Source organism: Camellia sinensis, chromosome 13 (assembly GCF_055761805.1).
Source record: "Camellia sinensis isolate YWXY chromosome 13, ASM5576180v1, whole genome shotgun sequence".
In the NCBI taxonomy this organism is placed as follows: domain Eukaryota; kingdom Viridiplantae; phylum Streptophyta; class Magnoliopsida; order Ericales; family Theaceae; genus Camellia; species Camellia sinensis.
Window position 1 is genome coordinate 39,235,072 of NC_138973.1, and position 15,468 is coordinate 39,250,539.

The 15,468-nt window shown below is 32.2% G+C and overlaps 1 protein-coding gene and 1 pseudogene across 50 annotated transcripts; one reads left to right on the top strand and one right to left on the bottom strand.

The window, feature by feature from the left end:
- LOC145805322 (G-type lectin S-receptor-like serine/threonine-protein kinase SD1-1) overlaps positions 1–15,468 on the bottom strand; it is a 150,077-nt pseudogene that overhangs the window by 90,012 nt on the left and 44,597 nt on the right.
- LOC114277124 (bZIP transcription factor 16) lies at positions 3,215–13,555 on the top strand. Of its 50 annotated transcripts, none has more exons than XR_014348738.1 (15): positions 3,253–3,979; positions 4,091–4,147; positions 4,213–4,316; positions 4,501–4,534; positions 6,470–6,559; positions 6,655–6,714; positions 6,815–6,984; positions 7,424–7,582; positions 7,743–7,797; positions 9,100–9,142; positions 9,242–9,528; positions 11,120–11,197; positions 11,285–11,426; positions 13,070–13,225; positions 13,313–13,555. XR_014348738.1 is itself a non-coding variant. In XM_082902013.1 (15 exons), exons 1-14 carry the CDS (start codon positions 3,923–3,925, stop codon positions 13,184–13,186), a joined length of 1,437 nt encoding a protein of 478 aa, XP_082758139.1. In that variant the 5' UTR covers positions 3,253–3,922; the 3' UTR covers positions 13,187–13,225; positions 13,313–13,555. The 50 variants fall into 50 exon arrangements, 38 of the variants coding, with proteins under 38 accessions (XP_082758149.1, XP_082758148.1, XP_082758146.1 ...); XR_014348737.1 differs by having other exon boundaries at positions 13,319–13,555; XM_082902013.1 differs by having other exon boundaries at positions 11,301–11,426.

Here is a 15,468-nt window from a genome sequence, read left to right on the forward strand (position 1 = left end):
AATTTTATGTTTAATTATTTTCTTACTTCCATTCTGTCTCCGCCTGTGCCATTTAATTTGTTAAAATTAGAATTAATTAGTAAGTTGCGATTTCAGCCCCAAGTCTCTAGGATTAGGTCGTGATATAAAATTTTCCTTTAGCATTCTTCAAGTAATGAAGTTTCACTTGGAGTTTTCTTTTGTTATCCTTCTTTGTAGTCTCTCCATTATTGGGATTATTTGAAGCTGGACTCCCTCTATTTTTTAGGCCCTTCATTTGGCATAACAACTCTTAACTTAATTCTCTATTTCCCAACTCTCCCATATCACACGATTCAAGGATATCAACTACACGGAGTGTTAAGTCTGTTTTGGATATAATTTATTTATTTTTATTTATTATGAAAAAATGTTGTTCAAGATCTATGCACAATCTTGCTAGGTAGTTTGAATTAATTAAGGCTCGAATGGCTTGAGATGCCAAAACGATGTCATTTTGGCATCTTTTTTCTTTTCTTTTCATTTCTTTCCTTCTTCCTTCCCCTCTTTTCTTCCTTTCCATAACTCACAGGTTCCATAACTCAGAATCAAAAAAAGAGATAGATGAAAGAGATAAAGTAGAAAGGGAAAGAAAAATCATAACAATCAAACAAGAAAAGAAAAAAAAAGAAGAGGAGGATGAAAGAAATAGAGAGAAGAACAGAGGAAGAAAGAGAGGAGGAAGAAGTGAAGAGGAGGAAGAACAAATCTATGTGTGTATACATAGATCTGCGTATACAAACAGGCATCGTCACTGGGTAGAGAGGTTTGCGACCGACAGTGATGGCGGCGCAGGTGGTTTGCGATGGCAATTCTGGCTCTCTTTCTGTCTCTGTTTCCCCTCCATCTTCTCTTTTCCCCCCTCTTTCTTCTATTGCCTTTCTGTTTCAAAGAGATAAGAGAGGGGGGAAAAAATGGCCAAAACAACATCATTTTAAAATTCGAGCCACTCGAGCCTCCAATTTTTTAAGCTACAAAGCAATACTTATCTATGTAGGATTGCTTATAAGGAAGAGGACTAACATGTCTAAATAGAAGATGTTCCTCTATCCCTATAATTACTAATCTCTTTAGAAGTATTTTTTTAGTTGCAATTACTTCTCCTATCTCAAAAAAATTAATAATAATTATCTTGTTTGGTTTCAATTTTTTAACTCAATTTTTTAGAAAATTGAGTTTTTCATTTTTGTGTTTTAAGTGATTTTTTTAAAAATATTTGAAGCAATTTTTTTTTTTACTTTTTAGACACACCTAACTTAAATGTACCTTAAAAGTAAAATATTGTAAAAAAATATTTCAAAAAATCAATAAATATACAAGAATACAAAAATGTATTAAATTTTTACATTTAAAATATATTTTTGATATTTAGTGAATTTTTTAAAGATTTTTTTCACAAATATTATACGTTTTAAGTATATTTATGTTAGATTTATCTAAAAATTTTAAAAAATTATTTAAAATATTAAAAAAATTCAGTGAAAATAAGAATATATATATATATGAAAAATAAAAAATTTAATTTTCTAAAAAGTAAATTCAAAATTATGAAATCAAACAATGACCTATTTTGAGAAGTAGGTTAAGGGCGAGCAGCGGATATATCGATCTGTCCAAACCGACTGAACCAAGCTGATCTGCTGCATTTTGGACGAATGCGTGATGACAAGTAGACGATTGCGGATTGATTTTTTCCAATCCACCTAGTTTTGGACGGATGATGGATTTAAGGTTCATTTGGCTGCAACCGAACCACCAAACCGCGAGCACCCCTAATAATTTGTAAGATTTTGTATTTTCAATTTATTTAGATATTCTGTTTGTGTTTTCAACTGAAAAAGAGTTTAAATATTCTGTTGAAAAAGAGTTTTCAACTTGAATAAATTTTTAGAATTGAAAAAAATAAATGTATTATTTATCTATATTTTTTTAGTTTTTAAATCTAATTCTAAAAATAATAAATAAATAAGATGATATATGTTGGTTGGTTTTTATTTTCAAAAATAGATATAGATGTAACAATAAAGAGGCATACAATCTCTACGATTGTTTTGTTTATGGTTTTGGTAATTCGAATTGTTTTTATATTTTTAAGAATCACATATTGTAATACTTTATGTGGATGAGACATGCTGTGATTGTAATATGTGGATGAAACATCCAGTGATTGTAATATTCTAAAGTTTCAAACTTTCTTTTTTTGGATGAGGCATGCAATGACTGTAATACTTTTTTAAGTCATTAACTGTAACATTTTTTTTGCACAAATTGAATTATGTTGAAATTTATAAAATTTTAAACAGCCAAACCGATTCGCATCCATCTGCCAATCCGCTCAATTTGCATCCGCCGAATTGGTGAACAAATGCGGATTGATTTTCTTCAATCTGCCAATCTGGCGGACGATGGCGAATTGGAGGTTCTGTGGCCGCAATCAACCCGCGCCCATCCCTAATTAAAAGTCAATTATTTATTTTTTTAGACTCGTTTTAAAAAAATATGTAAAAAAATAGATAGATAATGAGACTGAAAAAAACTACAAGGCTAATTTTTTTTTGACTTTTAACCTAATTTCTAAAATAGGTAGGTTTTGAACTTTTTATTTTCAAAATAAATAAAATCTATTTTAAAAAAAGAAAAACTAATTACTGGTCCGACTCGGACAATTAGCCCGACTAACTCGAAATCTAACATGCTAAGACCATCTCCAACCCTGAATTAAATCTGGCATCAAATTTAAAATTTGGAGAAAAAAAGTACTTTTTCATGCTCCAACGGTTTTACCAAATTGATATCAAATCGAGGTTTCACCAAACGTTTCACCAAAATGAGGACAGGCTCCGCATTTCACCAAAACACTGTACATGACCGTTGAGGGAGACCAACCGGTTGACCACCAAAAGGTTCAAACAGTTCCAAAAAAAAGGTCAAACAGTTGAAAAAAAAAAATTACCTTACCAGTCGACCAACCAGTCGACCACTAAAAGGTTCAAAAAGTTCAAAAAAAAATTTTTTTTTTGGCTTAACCGATCAACTACTCGGTCGACCGGCCGGTCGACCAACCGGTTATTCCGGCACAGATTTGATAAAAATTTGATAAAAATTAATCATTGAAGCACTCGGTATCAAATTGAGGAAAAAATTATTTTTCTACTCAGACTTGATAAAAACTTTGGTTCAGGATCGGAGATGCTCTGACCTGCTATTAATATACATGATGAACCCATACGTCTAAGCGTATCTATACCGTTAAAAACAGTTGATGATCCAAACACGTAATCAATCATCAACCAGTTCAAAAGCACGAGAGAGATGGAGACAGAGATCGTACTACAAGAGCAATTTTGATTTTTTTTTGGTTGTTCTCTCATGCTCTCTGCAAATCGTAGACAGTGACACCATACGAATGATCTCTCAGAAGCTCAATCAAAACCCTAACTTTCTCTCTAAATCTTCGCATTCAATGTTCTCGTCCATGGATTCATCAATTTTGCCCTAGAATTTGATGCAAGATTGATCGCGGACTCTGTACCTGTTCGTCGTTGTCTCGGACCTGTGTTTGAGCTGCAAAAGCGCTAAATTGACTTGCTTGTTCTGATTTCGATTTCGCTGCCTCGACTTCTTGTCATTTTTGGCCGTAATTGATTTATAAAGTTCAAATCTTTATACTCATCGTGCTTTTTTTTTTGTGTGTGTGTGTGGCTTGGGCGAAAATCTGATGAAAAACGATGATGATTTACATAATCACTGCCAAAACATTGATGCACATATATACGTATATATATTGTGTGCGTAGACTCTGTAATTCGTTAAAATGCACTGTTGTAATACAATTTTAAGTATTGCAGGATGGTTTGAGGAATTATTGAGGTGTTGGTGGAATTGAATCATTGGTAGTAGTGAGATGGATAAACCTACAAAGGAGGCGGAGGCAAAGGAGTCGAAAACGCCTACTATGCAGGTATGCTGTTTGATTTAAAGGCACATGTATTATGTGGTTGGTGATTGAAAGTCTTTTTTTAATATATATATATATATTGTTTAATGTCTTGTTGCACATTGGGTTGTTCAGGAACAGTCTTCATATACACCCACTGGCACTGCTAATCCTGAGTGGTCTGGTTTTCAGGTTCAACCGCTAGACCCATTCATTTCAGTCCTTTATTGTTCAGTTAAGAAATTTGATGGCAGTAGTTATTTGGTATGTATTGTGTTTGTAACAGGCATATTCTCCTATGCATCCACATGGGTTCTTGGCATCGAGCCCTCAAGCTCACCCCTACATGTGGGGAGTTCAGGTATATTTGTTTTTTGTATGGGGTTTAACTCAATTCTTTTCTCCCTAACATGTTTAAATTTTTTTTTTTTTTTTTTTTTTGGAGATATAACCGTAGAGATTCTATTTTTGGATTGCTAAGAGTAGTAACGTTGTGAAGACGGGAGAATTTGCTGATCTCTTTAACTAATTGATTGAGTTCACAGGTCAAACTGTTCCTCATATGATGCTATTCTACTGGTTAAGTTTCCAATATTCTCAAAAATTCATGCTTTTGACCCTCATGCATTAAATTCTTATCACATGCAGTTTATGTTCCATATTTTGATTGAAGTTGAATATTCTTGACTCTTTTACGATTTCCTAAAGTTTGTCTTTGAATTTATTCCCTTATATTAGTAACATGTTGTTAAACTTTGTACAAGATGTACATTTAATACGGAAAAGGTTACTTATTATTACAATCAAAGATCAGTCTCTTTACAAGTCATTGAGTGGAATTGCACAAAATTATGATGAACAATAGTGCAGAAAGCAAGTTAGGCAATGGTAATGAAAGCTTCCTAAGTGTCAGTTGCTGCATTAGAAAATTATTCCATTTTAAGAGAGCATGAAGAATCACAGACAGACCTCTCGTTATTTTTCATATTGATTCTTAGCAATGCTCGAACCTCTTTAAAGACGTGGCATCACCTGCTTACTAAAGAGGTCAAAAAGATTTCTCCAACTAAGAGAGGAAGAGGACCATTGAAGATTTAAGCAAATCGTCATTTCAGTTGATTCTTTAAAGCTACACTCTGGAGAATTCATCAAATTCTGGAGATAATGTTATGTACTATTAAGATATGATTAATTTAAGGGATAATTACTATTTACTCACAAGTCCTAAGTGATTTTTTTTTAATTTATTTTTTAATGTATTTGCCCCTCGTTTTGATAATGAGAAAATTTTGGGACTTTTAGATGTGTTTTGTGTTTGTGAAATGATAATTTGTTACTAATAATGATACTAATAAATTTATCAAAGTGATAAATGATTGGAACATTTTGGCTTTTGTTTGTGAATTTAATTTATTTTTAGTTTATTTGTGTTAGTTTGTATTGAAATATGATGTGGGAAGTGTAAATAGTTGAATTGTATTTTTTTAAAAATATTTTTACAGAGATAAATTTATCAATTAAAGTTGGAGTACGACTTTTTGATAAATAAATCTATTCCACGGCATCGGCTCGTAACCACCCCTTAATTTAATTTATTATCCTTATAGGAATTTGAAAGAAATGATGTTTTTGTTTAAGAAATACCAAATAACATGATATCAAGTTTGAATATGAATGATTGGATCTTGTGATGAGCCCATAGACATAATCAAATATATATATATATATATATGTATGAATATATGTGTAGCTGTGTATATATATCATCGGAGATAAAAATTGCTGTGCACTAGAGATCCATAGTATCTTAGAATTATGATAATAAGTAACACTGCAGCTTCACATGGCTTTAAACTTTTGCATTTTAGTCATGGACATAAAGTCCAATGCAGCACCTCAAGAATAAAGACATGAGGGCTGAAATGCGTTTATTTTATATTTAATATTTATTCCGCTTTCACAAATATTAAGTAGGGCAACCCCATGCATGAGACTCCTGCTAATACTGTAGGTGCTGGACGGGATGCAACCTATTTACAGTGGAGTATATAGGAGCTAAGCTCCTAGTCCTACTAAAATGCTTGTATGACCTATAGAATCGATATAAGAAGACTTCATATGCATATATATTGCAAATGATTTTTTTCCCTCAGATTTTCTATGATCATCAGTAGCTTAAGTGAGAATGGTCTGTTTTTCTCTTTTAGCACAGAACCTTTAGAGTATGCATTAGTTGCAATTTCCTGAACCAGAGATCTTTTTGACTTAGCATTGAGCATTTCTGTACATCCTTTTCCTTTTGCTCTTTTTTTTTCCTTCTTCTGTATCTGCACATTCACACTTCACACTGCTTTCTTATTCACGTTTGTCAAGAAAGGGGCAGGATTGGGTGATTTGGATTTGTCCATTGCTTCAAGTGTCTGGTCTGAAGTGCAGAAATTTAGTTAATAACTCTATTTTATTTTTGCATATTGAACTTTTGCCCCGTAGTTTAATTTTTATGTTTATATGCAGCACATCATGCCGCCCTATGGTACGCCACCGCACCCATATGTTGCAATGTATCCCCATGGTGGCATATATGCTCATCCATCTATGCCTCCGGTAATTCCTGCTGATTGTCTTGTATTTGTGCTCCTCAAATCATGCCCTTATTGCCTTGATGCTACTAACTCTGCCATATTTTCAAACTTGATCAGGGATCTTATCCTTTCAGTCCTTTTGCTATGCCTTCTCCTAATGGCATGGCTGAGGCTTCTGTGAGTTACTTGAACTCTGGTGTTACATGGTTTGTTGTTAAATAAACATGTCGTTGGTCATTTGGACTAGTTTAAAATGACATTTTAAATTTGCATGTAGGGGAATATGCCTAGCAGCATGGAAGCAGATGGCAAGTTGTCTGAGGGGAAGGAAAAACTGCCCATCAAGAGATCTAAGGGAAGTTTGGGCAGTTTAAATATGATCACGGGTAAAAACAATGAACCTGGTAAAATCTCAGGAGCCTCTGCTAATGGAGCCTATTCCAAAAGGTAAGACGTATGTGATTGGGTGATGAATTCCATGGCCATAAATAATTTTCAGTTGCTACTCCATGCCTAGTGTGCACTGCCTGTTTATTAAATGAGGACTGTTGGCTTTTGGAGACTGGATGAAGAAGTTGGGTCTAGAAAAGCTACATGACAACAGGTGGGAAAGTTTGTAAATAAGTGCCAAAAAGAAGGGGCACATCAATGTACACGGCACGTACACAATGCTCTACCCTTTTACACAATAAAAAAACCTTCCATGATATCAACAGAAATCCCTATAAACATCTATACCTGGGGTCATCCTCCCTGCAACCGAATTATATAATATAGCCCCATAGAAGACTCTTCACTATAAATCGATGCCTCTAATCCATCAGAAGACCTATTTCTTTCACAATCAAGCATAAATGAGCTACTAACTAAAGCTTTGTTCTGCCAGAGGATCTGTCCCATCTCTGATAAGTGATGGGCAAACAAATCTTCAGATTAATCACTGGGTCCCCAACAGAAAAAAAAAAAGAAAGAAAAGGAACGCAGCTTATCATTTCCACCTTGATCACAAGGACATGTTGATGAAAGTAGCATTAATGTTTATGTGGTTAGTGTATTATATTTGATGAATCTATTTAATGGCTCATGGTTGACCTGGGGCCTGCTTTGTTGCTTCTTGGCTTATTGCCTAAGCTAGTGACTTGATTGACTTCTCCTCACTATTAATCAATTGATACTGACATATCTGATTTTGTGTATGCATGCAGTGCTGAAAGTGCGAGTGAAGGTTCAAGCGAAGGAAGTGATGCAAATTCTCAAAATGTATGTATTATGTGACATGGTTTTTATAAATGGATGACTTGAGTGCTTGGGTATGTTAGATCCAATAAAAATTTGATTATATTGTGTAGAATGTCTTAAAGTTTGGTGTTGTGCTCCATGAAGTTACATTTTGTTAGTTTTAACGGGTCTTATCTCATAGTATAATTTTTACACCACAAGATCACCACTCTAGGTTGACATTTTATGACAAACTAGTGTCTGCTAAGAGAGTTAGAGAGGCACAATTAGAAGTAACAGATTTGGCATAAATTATGATCTTGAAGGCATGTGTTAGGAATTGTTTGTAACTAGAGGGTCTCACTGAAGATCTAATGCTACAATTGTTGTGATAATTTAAGTGATTTAGATACAAAATGCTTGCATAAATAGAAGTATAGGGTAATGTCAATGGTTTCTTACAGCTGAGGTTGCTGTGGTAGACAGAGTCACAGGTTCAAATAATAAATAACTCCATATTTTTTTCTCTACAAAAAAAGATTGCCTTCATGTATTCTGACATTCAGCCACAACAACACTTGTTTACTTGCTGCTGCCAAAAAAAGTATCACTACCAATATTAGATGTACTGTATTACATATGGAATTGGACGCATGACAGAAATGCATTGACACAAGGACATGGGTGCAGACACAATGAGGGCAGACAATATATCGAGATATTTTACTGTATATACTTCTATTATGTGCAGTAATTATATGATTCTAATTAATTTATGAAAATTTATTTGTTTGAGATTGCATAAGATGTTTTAATAAGTAATTTGCTTTTATTAGAAGACCAAACTTAACAAATGTAATTCACAACTATGCAGGTTATATTTATGTAGGTATGCAAATATATATATATATGTGTGTGTGTGTGTGTGTGTCTCATTACATTGTTTGGAATGAATCAGTACGCGTATGTCTGCTACATAATTGACCTATTTTTGTCATGCTATGATATCAGAATTACTAATAGATTTTAGACATGTTTGGGGTGCGTGCTTTGATTGTTTTCCCATGAGTATTGGAAGAATCTTGTATTGCAAAGATTCACAGAATGACAAGGCTGCCTTTAAGAAGTATTTGTGCCAGATAGAGAACCACACTGGATGAAATAGATTAGACATGCTAATCCTACTACATATAAATAGGTTATCTATTATTTTGGAGGTTGACCCTTCATAAATTCTTCCTTAAAGGCATGTGATTCATACGTACCATATAAGCATGAGGATCATGTCTTCTATGTCAAAAAATTTCACTTTCACATCTAGTATTTTCTATTAATTTTGGGCAGGACTCACAAATGAAGTCAGGATCCAGGCAAGATTCTTTCGAAGGTTTGGCTGTAAGAATGTTTCTTTCAATTTCAGTGACTAAATTTTGCAGTTTTTTTCCGATGATTTTAATGAAATTTTTTTGCAATGCCGTTGTTACAGCTGAAGCATCTCAGAATGGTGGAACTATGCATGGTTCTCAGAATGGAGGACCAAATACACCTCCAATGATGGTGAACCAAACAATGCCCATCATGCCAGTGGCAGCAGCAGGTGCTCCAGGTGTACCTGGTCCCACCACAAACTTAAATATTGGTATGGACTACTGGGGTGCTGCAACTTCTTCCACTCTTCCTGCACTGCGTGGGAAGGCGCCTCCTACTCCAGTTGCAGGAGGAATGGTCACTGCTGGATCACGGGACAGTGTTCAGTCACAGCTTTGGCTACAGGTCTCTCTCTCTCTCTCTCATTTCCTTTATTTTCTGTCTGTAATTTCAATTATTTAATCCATTTCACTTGCTTTACTCTTAATGTCTTAGCATCTAAATTAAATATTCTTAAGAATTTAAACATTTGCTTTGTGCCTGACCTTTGGTAATCATATTGTTTGTTGGAAAGGTTAAAGAGAGTAGGGATTTGGGTCTCCCCCCAACATCTCCTTTCTTTTCCACCCATCCACTCTGGATCACAAGATGGCTTGCTTTTGAAGAAGATATCTTCCACTTTCCGTTTAACCACTATATGGTTGCATGCATAGTAGTATAAGATGTGATCTAGGTACTTGCTTAGAGGTCAGAGTTTGCTCTAGACTGTTCTCATCCACAAAAGTGGAGGGAGGCCGGTGTTTGTTTTTGTGATGGATGTACACAAGGATGGATCTAGATGGGGGGTCGCACCCCCAAAAGTTGTAAAAACTATGTATATTATAGTAAAAGATAATTTGAAAAAATGAAAAGTTACATGTGTATCAACCCCCCCCCCCCCCCCCCCCCTTCCCTTTTCAAAGTTTGAATCCTGGATCCATCATTGGATCATGTACAGTTATTGTTAAAAAAGGGTGCTGATAACTCTATTGATACTTTGCCTTAAATTGTTTGGTATCTTGCTTTGCTGAATATTCCTTTGCTATCTTCTATGAAATTTGTAGAAAGGCATCTGAGAAGTTATATAAATAAAAGCCTTGGGCTACACAGCTGATGTGAGTGTTACACCAATTAAGATTAGCTATGTTAACAAGTCTCAATTACCAAAATTATCACAATGCGATATATTTTCTTTTCTCATGGGCATTGTTGTAATTTGCTCTTTGGTTATGTAAGTAGGAGTTGACCATTAGATGGGTTTTGGTACGGACAACATTCTTTGGCCATCACTATTTCTCCACTACTGTATTCCCATACCTTACATTTCTTAATTTTCTGATGGAGTTACTTTTACTAATTCAAGCCATGAAAAACAAGAGTACGTATCTTTGGATTGTTGTCATGTGATGAATCTTGTTTTAATGCTTCCAATATATATAAATATTTTTGGGTGAGTATTAGTGCTTCAAATATGAGCTAGTCAATCTACAAGCCTCCCTTGAGTTGCTCGCCTTGTTTGAGAGATTAGTGGTTCGAATCTCTTTCAAATTAGATAACCTAGAATCTCTTCACACAATGACCTTATATTTGAACATTTTGTTTGTATCATAACTTCAAGTTCAGATCTGTGAAACATTTTTTGAAGTGAAATTTTGTAGTAATGAGGGAAGTTTTTCTTAATAATTTGCCCTTAAATTGTCAAACTAAATCACACTCGGGTATAGGAAGGGGAAAATATGGAAGCAAGGTTTTGTGGCCAAACAGCCCAAACATCATTTCAAGAAGATTGCTTGTCCTCAATCTGTCCACTTTGGTTCATTTTGATTACTGATTTTGATACATCATTCCAAAGAACATGATTGTTGTCTCAATAGCTGGAACTTTTTATTACTCATTGCGATTTTTACCTATTCTTACTAAAGTCATCTTGGTTTTACACATCTTGTTCTTGAGTTAGGATGAAAGAGAACTTAAAAGACAGAGAAGGAAGCAGTCCAACAGGGAATCTGCTCGTCGATCCAGGTTGCGAAAGCAGGTAAAATTACTTAATTCTTTTCAATTTGTTTGTTTTGTTTGCGACTTTCATCATGTGACTCCGTGATTCTATTATGACTATTATTAGTATGCTATTGAGTCAGGCGGAATGTGACGAACTGGCCCAACGTGCTGAAGCTTTGAAAGAAGAAAATGCCTCTCTTAGATCAGAACTAAATCGCATCACGACTGAGTATGATCAGCTTCTCGCCCAGAATGCATCGCTGAAGGTGATCTTAATATTTTAGTTTGTGCATGATCCCTTTTCACACCTTTGAGGATTGCATATACTAAGGTCTGGTTTGGGATATTAGAAAAAATTCAAAAAGTCAAAAGGTTACAAAAAAAAGCAAAAAAATCGTCACTATTCACAAATAAAAAATATAAAAAAATTAATATATATAATATTTTAATACAACCAATTTTACACTGTGAAAGGTACTAAATTAATGGGAAAGTACTGTGAAAAGAACAAAAAAAAAAATTATTTATATATTCACTAAGTTGGACAGTAATGTTGGGCCTGTGGGGGCTCACCACAGGTCCCATTTTGATAATCCGAACCATTCAATGTGTAGAACTCGTCCAGTACTATATGCTTGTAAAAAATCACGTTGATCGGATATCTATAACTATCTGATCGGATTAGTTTTTTTTGTCAACCGTTAACTATAACACATCCATTTTTTATACAAAACTGATTTAATCATTTTTTTGGTCAACCGTTAACTATAATACCATTCATTTTTTATACAAAACTGATTTAATCATTTTTTTAGTCAACCGTTAACTATAACACCATCTATTTTTTATACAAAACTGATTTGATCATGTAGTTAGCAATATCCGATCAACGTGATTTTTTACAAACATATAATACTCGACGAGTTGCACATATTGAACGGTTTTGATTAGCAAAACGGAACCCGTGGTGGGTCCCACTGACCGAAGAGCACCTTCCAAATAATTGCCTGAAAAGAAGGCAATCATTTCCTATTACACCACTCTGCAAACCTTGCTGGCATAGTACAATCTACACTGTCAAAACTTTTTCTACACACTAATTTATACAATTTTTTAATACACATTTTTTCGTAAAAAATCAAAAAGTTAACCCAAACATTCATTTTTATCCTTCAACATTTTAGTCCAAAAAGACAAAAAATATACTTATTTAAGACATTCTAAACAATCCCTAAATAGTGTTTAATAATACCATCAAAACCGAATTGACATTGTCAGTTCCATGGAATCATTTTTGTTATCACGGGTTTGAATTGCTTTCTGTTTCCCTTAAACCAACCATATATTTATTGCTTCTTTTGCTTTTATCAGGGAAAAAAAGAATTGTGTTTGGTTTAAGTTTTCTTGATTAAGTTTTTTGAAAATTGAGTTTTTTGATTTTCGTATTTTTTTGGTTTTAGTGAATATTTTTTAAATTTTAAATATTTTTTTTACTTTTTTAGATGTACCTTGCTTAGATGTATCTAAAAAGTAAAAAAAATGTGAAAAAATATTTTAAAAAATTAAGAAATACATAAAAATACAAAAAATGTACTGAGTTCTTGTATTTTTTTTTTTTTTTTTTGTATTTTTGGTATTTAGTGAATTTTTAAAAGATTTTTTTTATAATTTTTTTACTTTTTAGGTGTATTTATGTTAGTGTGTCTAAAAAGTAAAAAAATTGCATAAAATATTTAAAAAATTCAATAAAAACAAAAAAATACGAAAAAATAAAAAAATAAAATTTTTTGAAAACTGTTTTTAAAAAAATGGAACCAAACATAGCGTTACTTTTGAAATGCTAATCCTAGTGCGCATGCTCTGTAATATTGTATCTGGTATGATTCATTAAATTTGATTTTTGCTGCAGGGGAGACTCGGGGAGGGCCCTGGACAAGACAATGCTAGGTCTGGTGGGAATGACCAACATGTTGGCAATGGCACACAACAGACTGGGCAAACAGAAATTGCGCAGAGCGGTCAATGAAGTTCCCGCTGGCCTTACTGCAGAGAACAATTTCTAGAGGTTCACGCTAACCAAATTAGTAATAGGTTTATCCTTATTTTACACAGTAAATGTCGATCAAAATTTGTTAAACCCTGACTTTTTTAGTCTCAGGTAATCTGTTGATCTAATATATTATCCATCGTGCCTGGTTCGACCAATCTTTTAAGGTCAAAGACCCCCAGATGGTATGTAGAGAGTCTGATGAAATCTGTGTCGTACTCGGTATGTTCTGTGAAAAAGTGTAGTATTAGTCATTTTATCTTTGGAAAAAATGTATTAAATATGGTTGATGAATATGCTACACTGAGAATTAATTAATAAACTTGATTATGCTGTATTTTGTATGAATATTTTGTTCCGGTCCATTATATTTTTATATTTTGGCATATTTCTATGGCATTAGGATTGTGAATATGTTGGCCGGGGCAGCTTTATATTTTGAATGGATGCTTTTTTTTTTTTAAATATTAATTATTTACATTGTAATTTTCTTATTTAATTTAATATTGATTTTCCTTGCATATCTAGTCTAGTTAGGATGGTAAAATGAACCAAGCTACGCTTGTCGATTATACATTTGAGATCACTTCATTATACAAATAAATTAAATTTAAATACATTTTAAAGCTTAATTTGATAAATGTGAATATGTTATAAAAGATTAAGCCACTTGAACATGACTCAATTAAAGCTCGCTTGTTTTTTATTTAAAAATTTCAATACATTTTAAAATTTGTAAATATTTTTAACTTAGACTTAAACAATCTATTGTTGGCTGGTTTATTGTCCTGATTTAAGTAATTAAAACGAGGTTTACAGTCTTTACTATTAAGGGACACTGACATGTGAGGTTTTCTATTTTGTCAAGTCTTTATATAAAAAGTTTTATTTTTTTTTTTTCAATTAAACATTTTGACAAATATCAAAGAGCAAAAAATTTTGGGAGGCCTAATGGATTGGAGGTCATCCTCTTCAGCTTTCCTTCCCGGTGACGCCCAGATTGGACCACATCCGCCCACTGAAAATTTACGGCTGAGATTAGCTTAAAAATTAAAAAAAAAAACACATCCCACCACTCTCTCTCTCTCTCTCTCTCTCTCATTTTTAATAAAAACTTAAAAAACTATTTTAATCTTTTTTATTTTATTTTTATAAGATATATATATATATAATTTTAAATATAAAATTTTAATTTTATATAATTAATATCATTGAAAATATACCTAAGACTAATATTAAATATATTTAATAAAAATTTAAAATAAATAAAAAGTAATTACTATATTTAGTTATGTTTTCAAATTATTATTTTTTAAATATAAAAATTATTTTGATGAAAATAAACACACAAAAATCATATATTTTTGAAATTCTCAAAAACAATCTTCATTGCGAAAAAAAAAATCAAATGAAAATAATGACTTTTAATTTAATTTTATTAACCAAACGAGTTTATAATTTTTTTTAAAGGAAATAAAAATATACAAATTCAATCTGTGCATAGGTGCAAATCAAATATGTTTTCTATTTTCTTTAAAACACAAATTCAATCTGTGCATTGGTATAAACTAAATAAAATATATTTTTTATTTTCTTAAATCAAGTAAAAAAATAAACTATGATCTCAAATATAACTTAGCCAAACTAAAATAGCAAAAAAAACAAAAAAAATCAAATAGTTAATTAAAATAACCTATTTCCAAACAGGATCACAACAGGGTTGGGTTAGGAAATAGTTTTAGTTGTTTTTTTTTTTGACTTTTTACAAAAATTGGTTATTTGATTTTTTTGACTATTTTAATTTGGCAAAAAAAAAAAAAAAGAAGCACATTGTATTTGGTTTACACCAATGCATAAATTGAATTTGTATTTTAAAGAAAATACAAACATATTTGATTTGTAACTATGCGCATAGATTGAATTTTTGTGTTTTTTTATTTTCTTTAAAAAAAAATTATAAACTCGATTGGTTAATAAAATTAAATTAAAAGTCATTATTTTTATATGATTTTTTTGGCAATGAAGATTGTTCTTGAGAATTTCAAAAATATATGATTTTTATGTGTTTATTTTCATCAAAATAGTTTTTATATTTAAAAAACAATAATTCGAAAACATAACTGAATATAGTAATTACCTTTTATTTATTTTAAATTTTTATTAAATATATTTAATATACATTTTTAATGATATTAATTTTATAAAATTAAAATTTTATATTAAAAATTATATATATATATATCTTACGAAAATAAAATGAA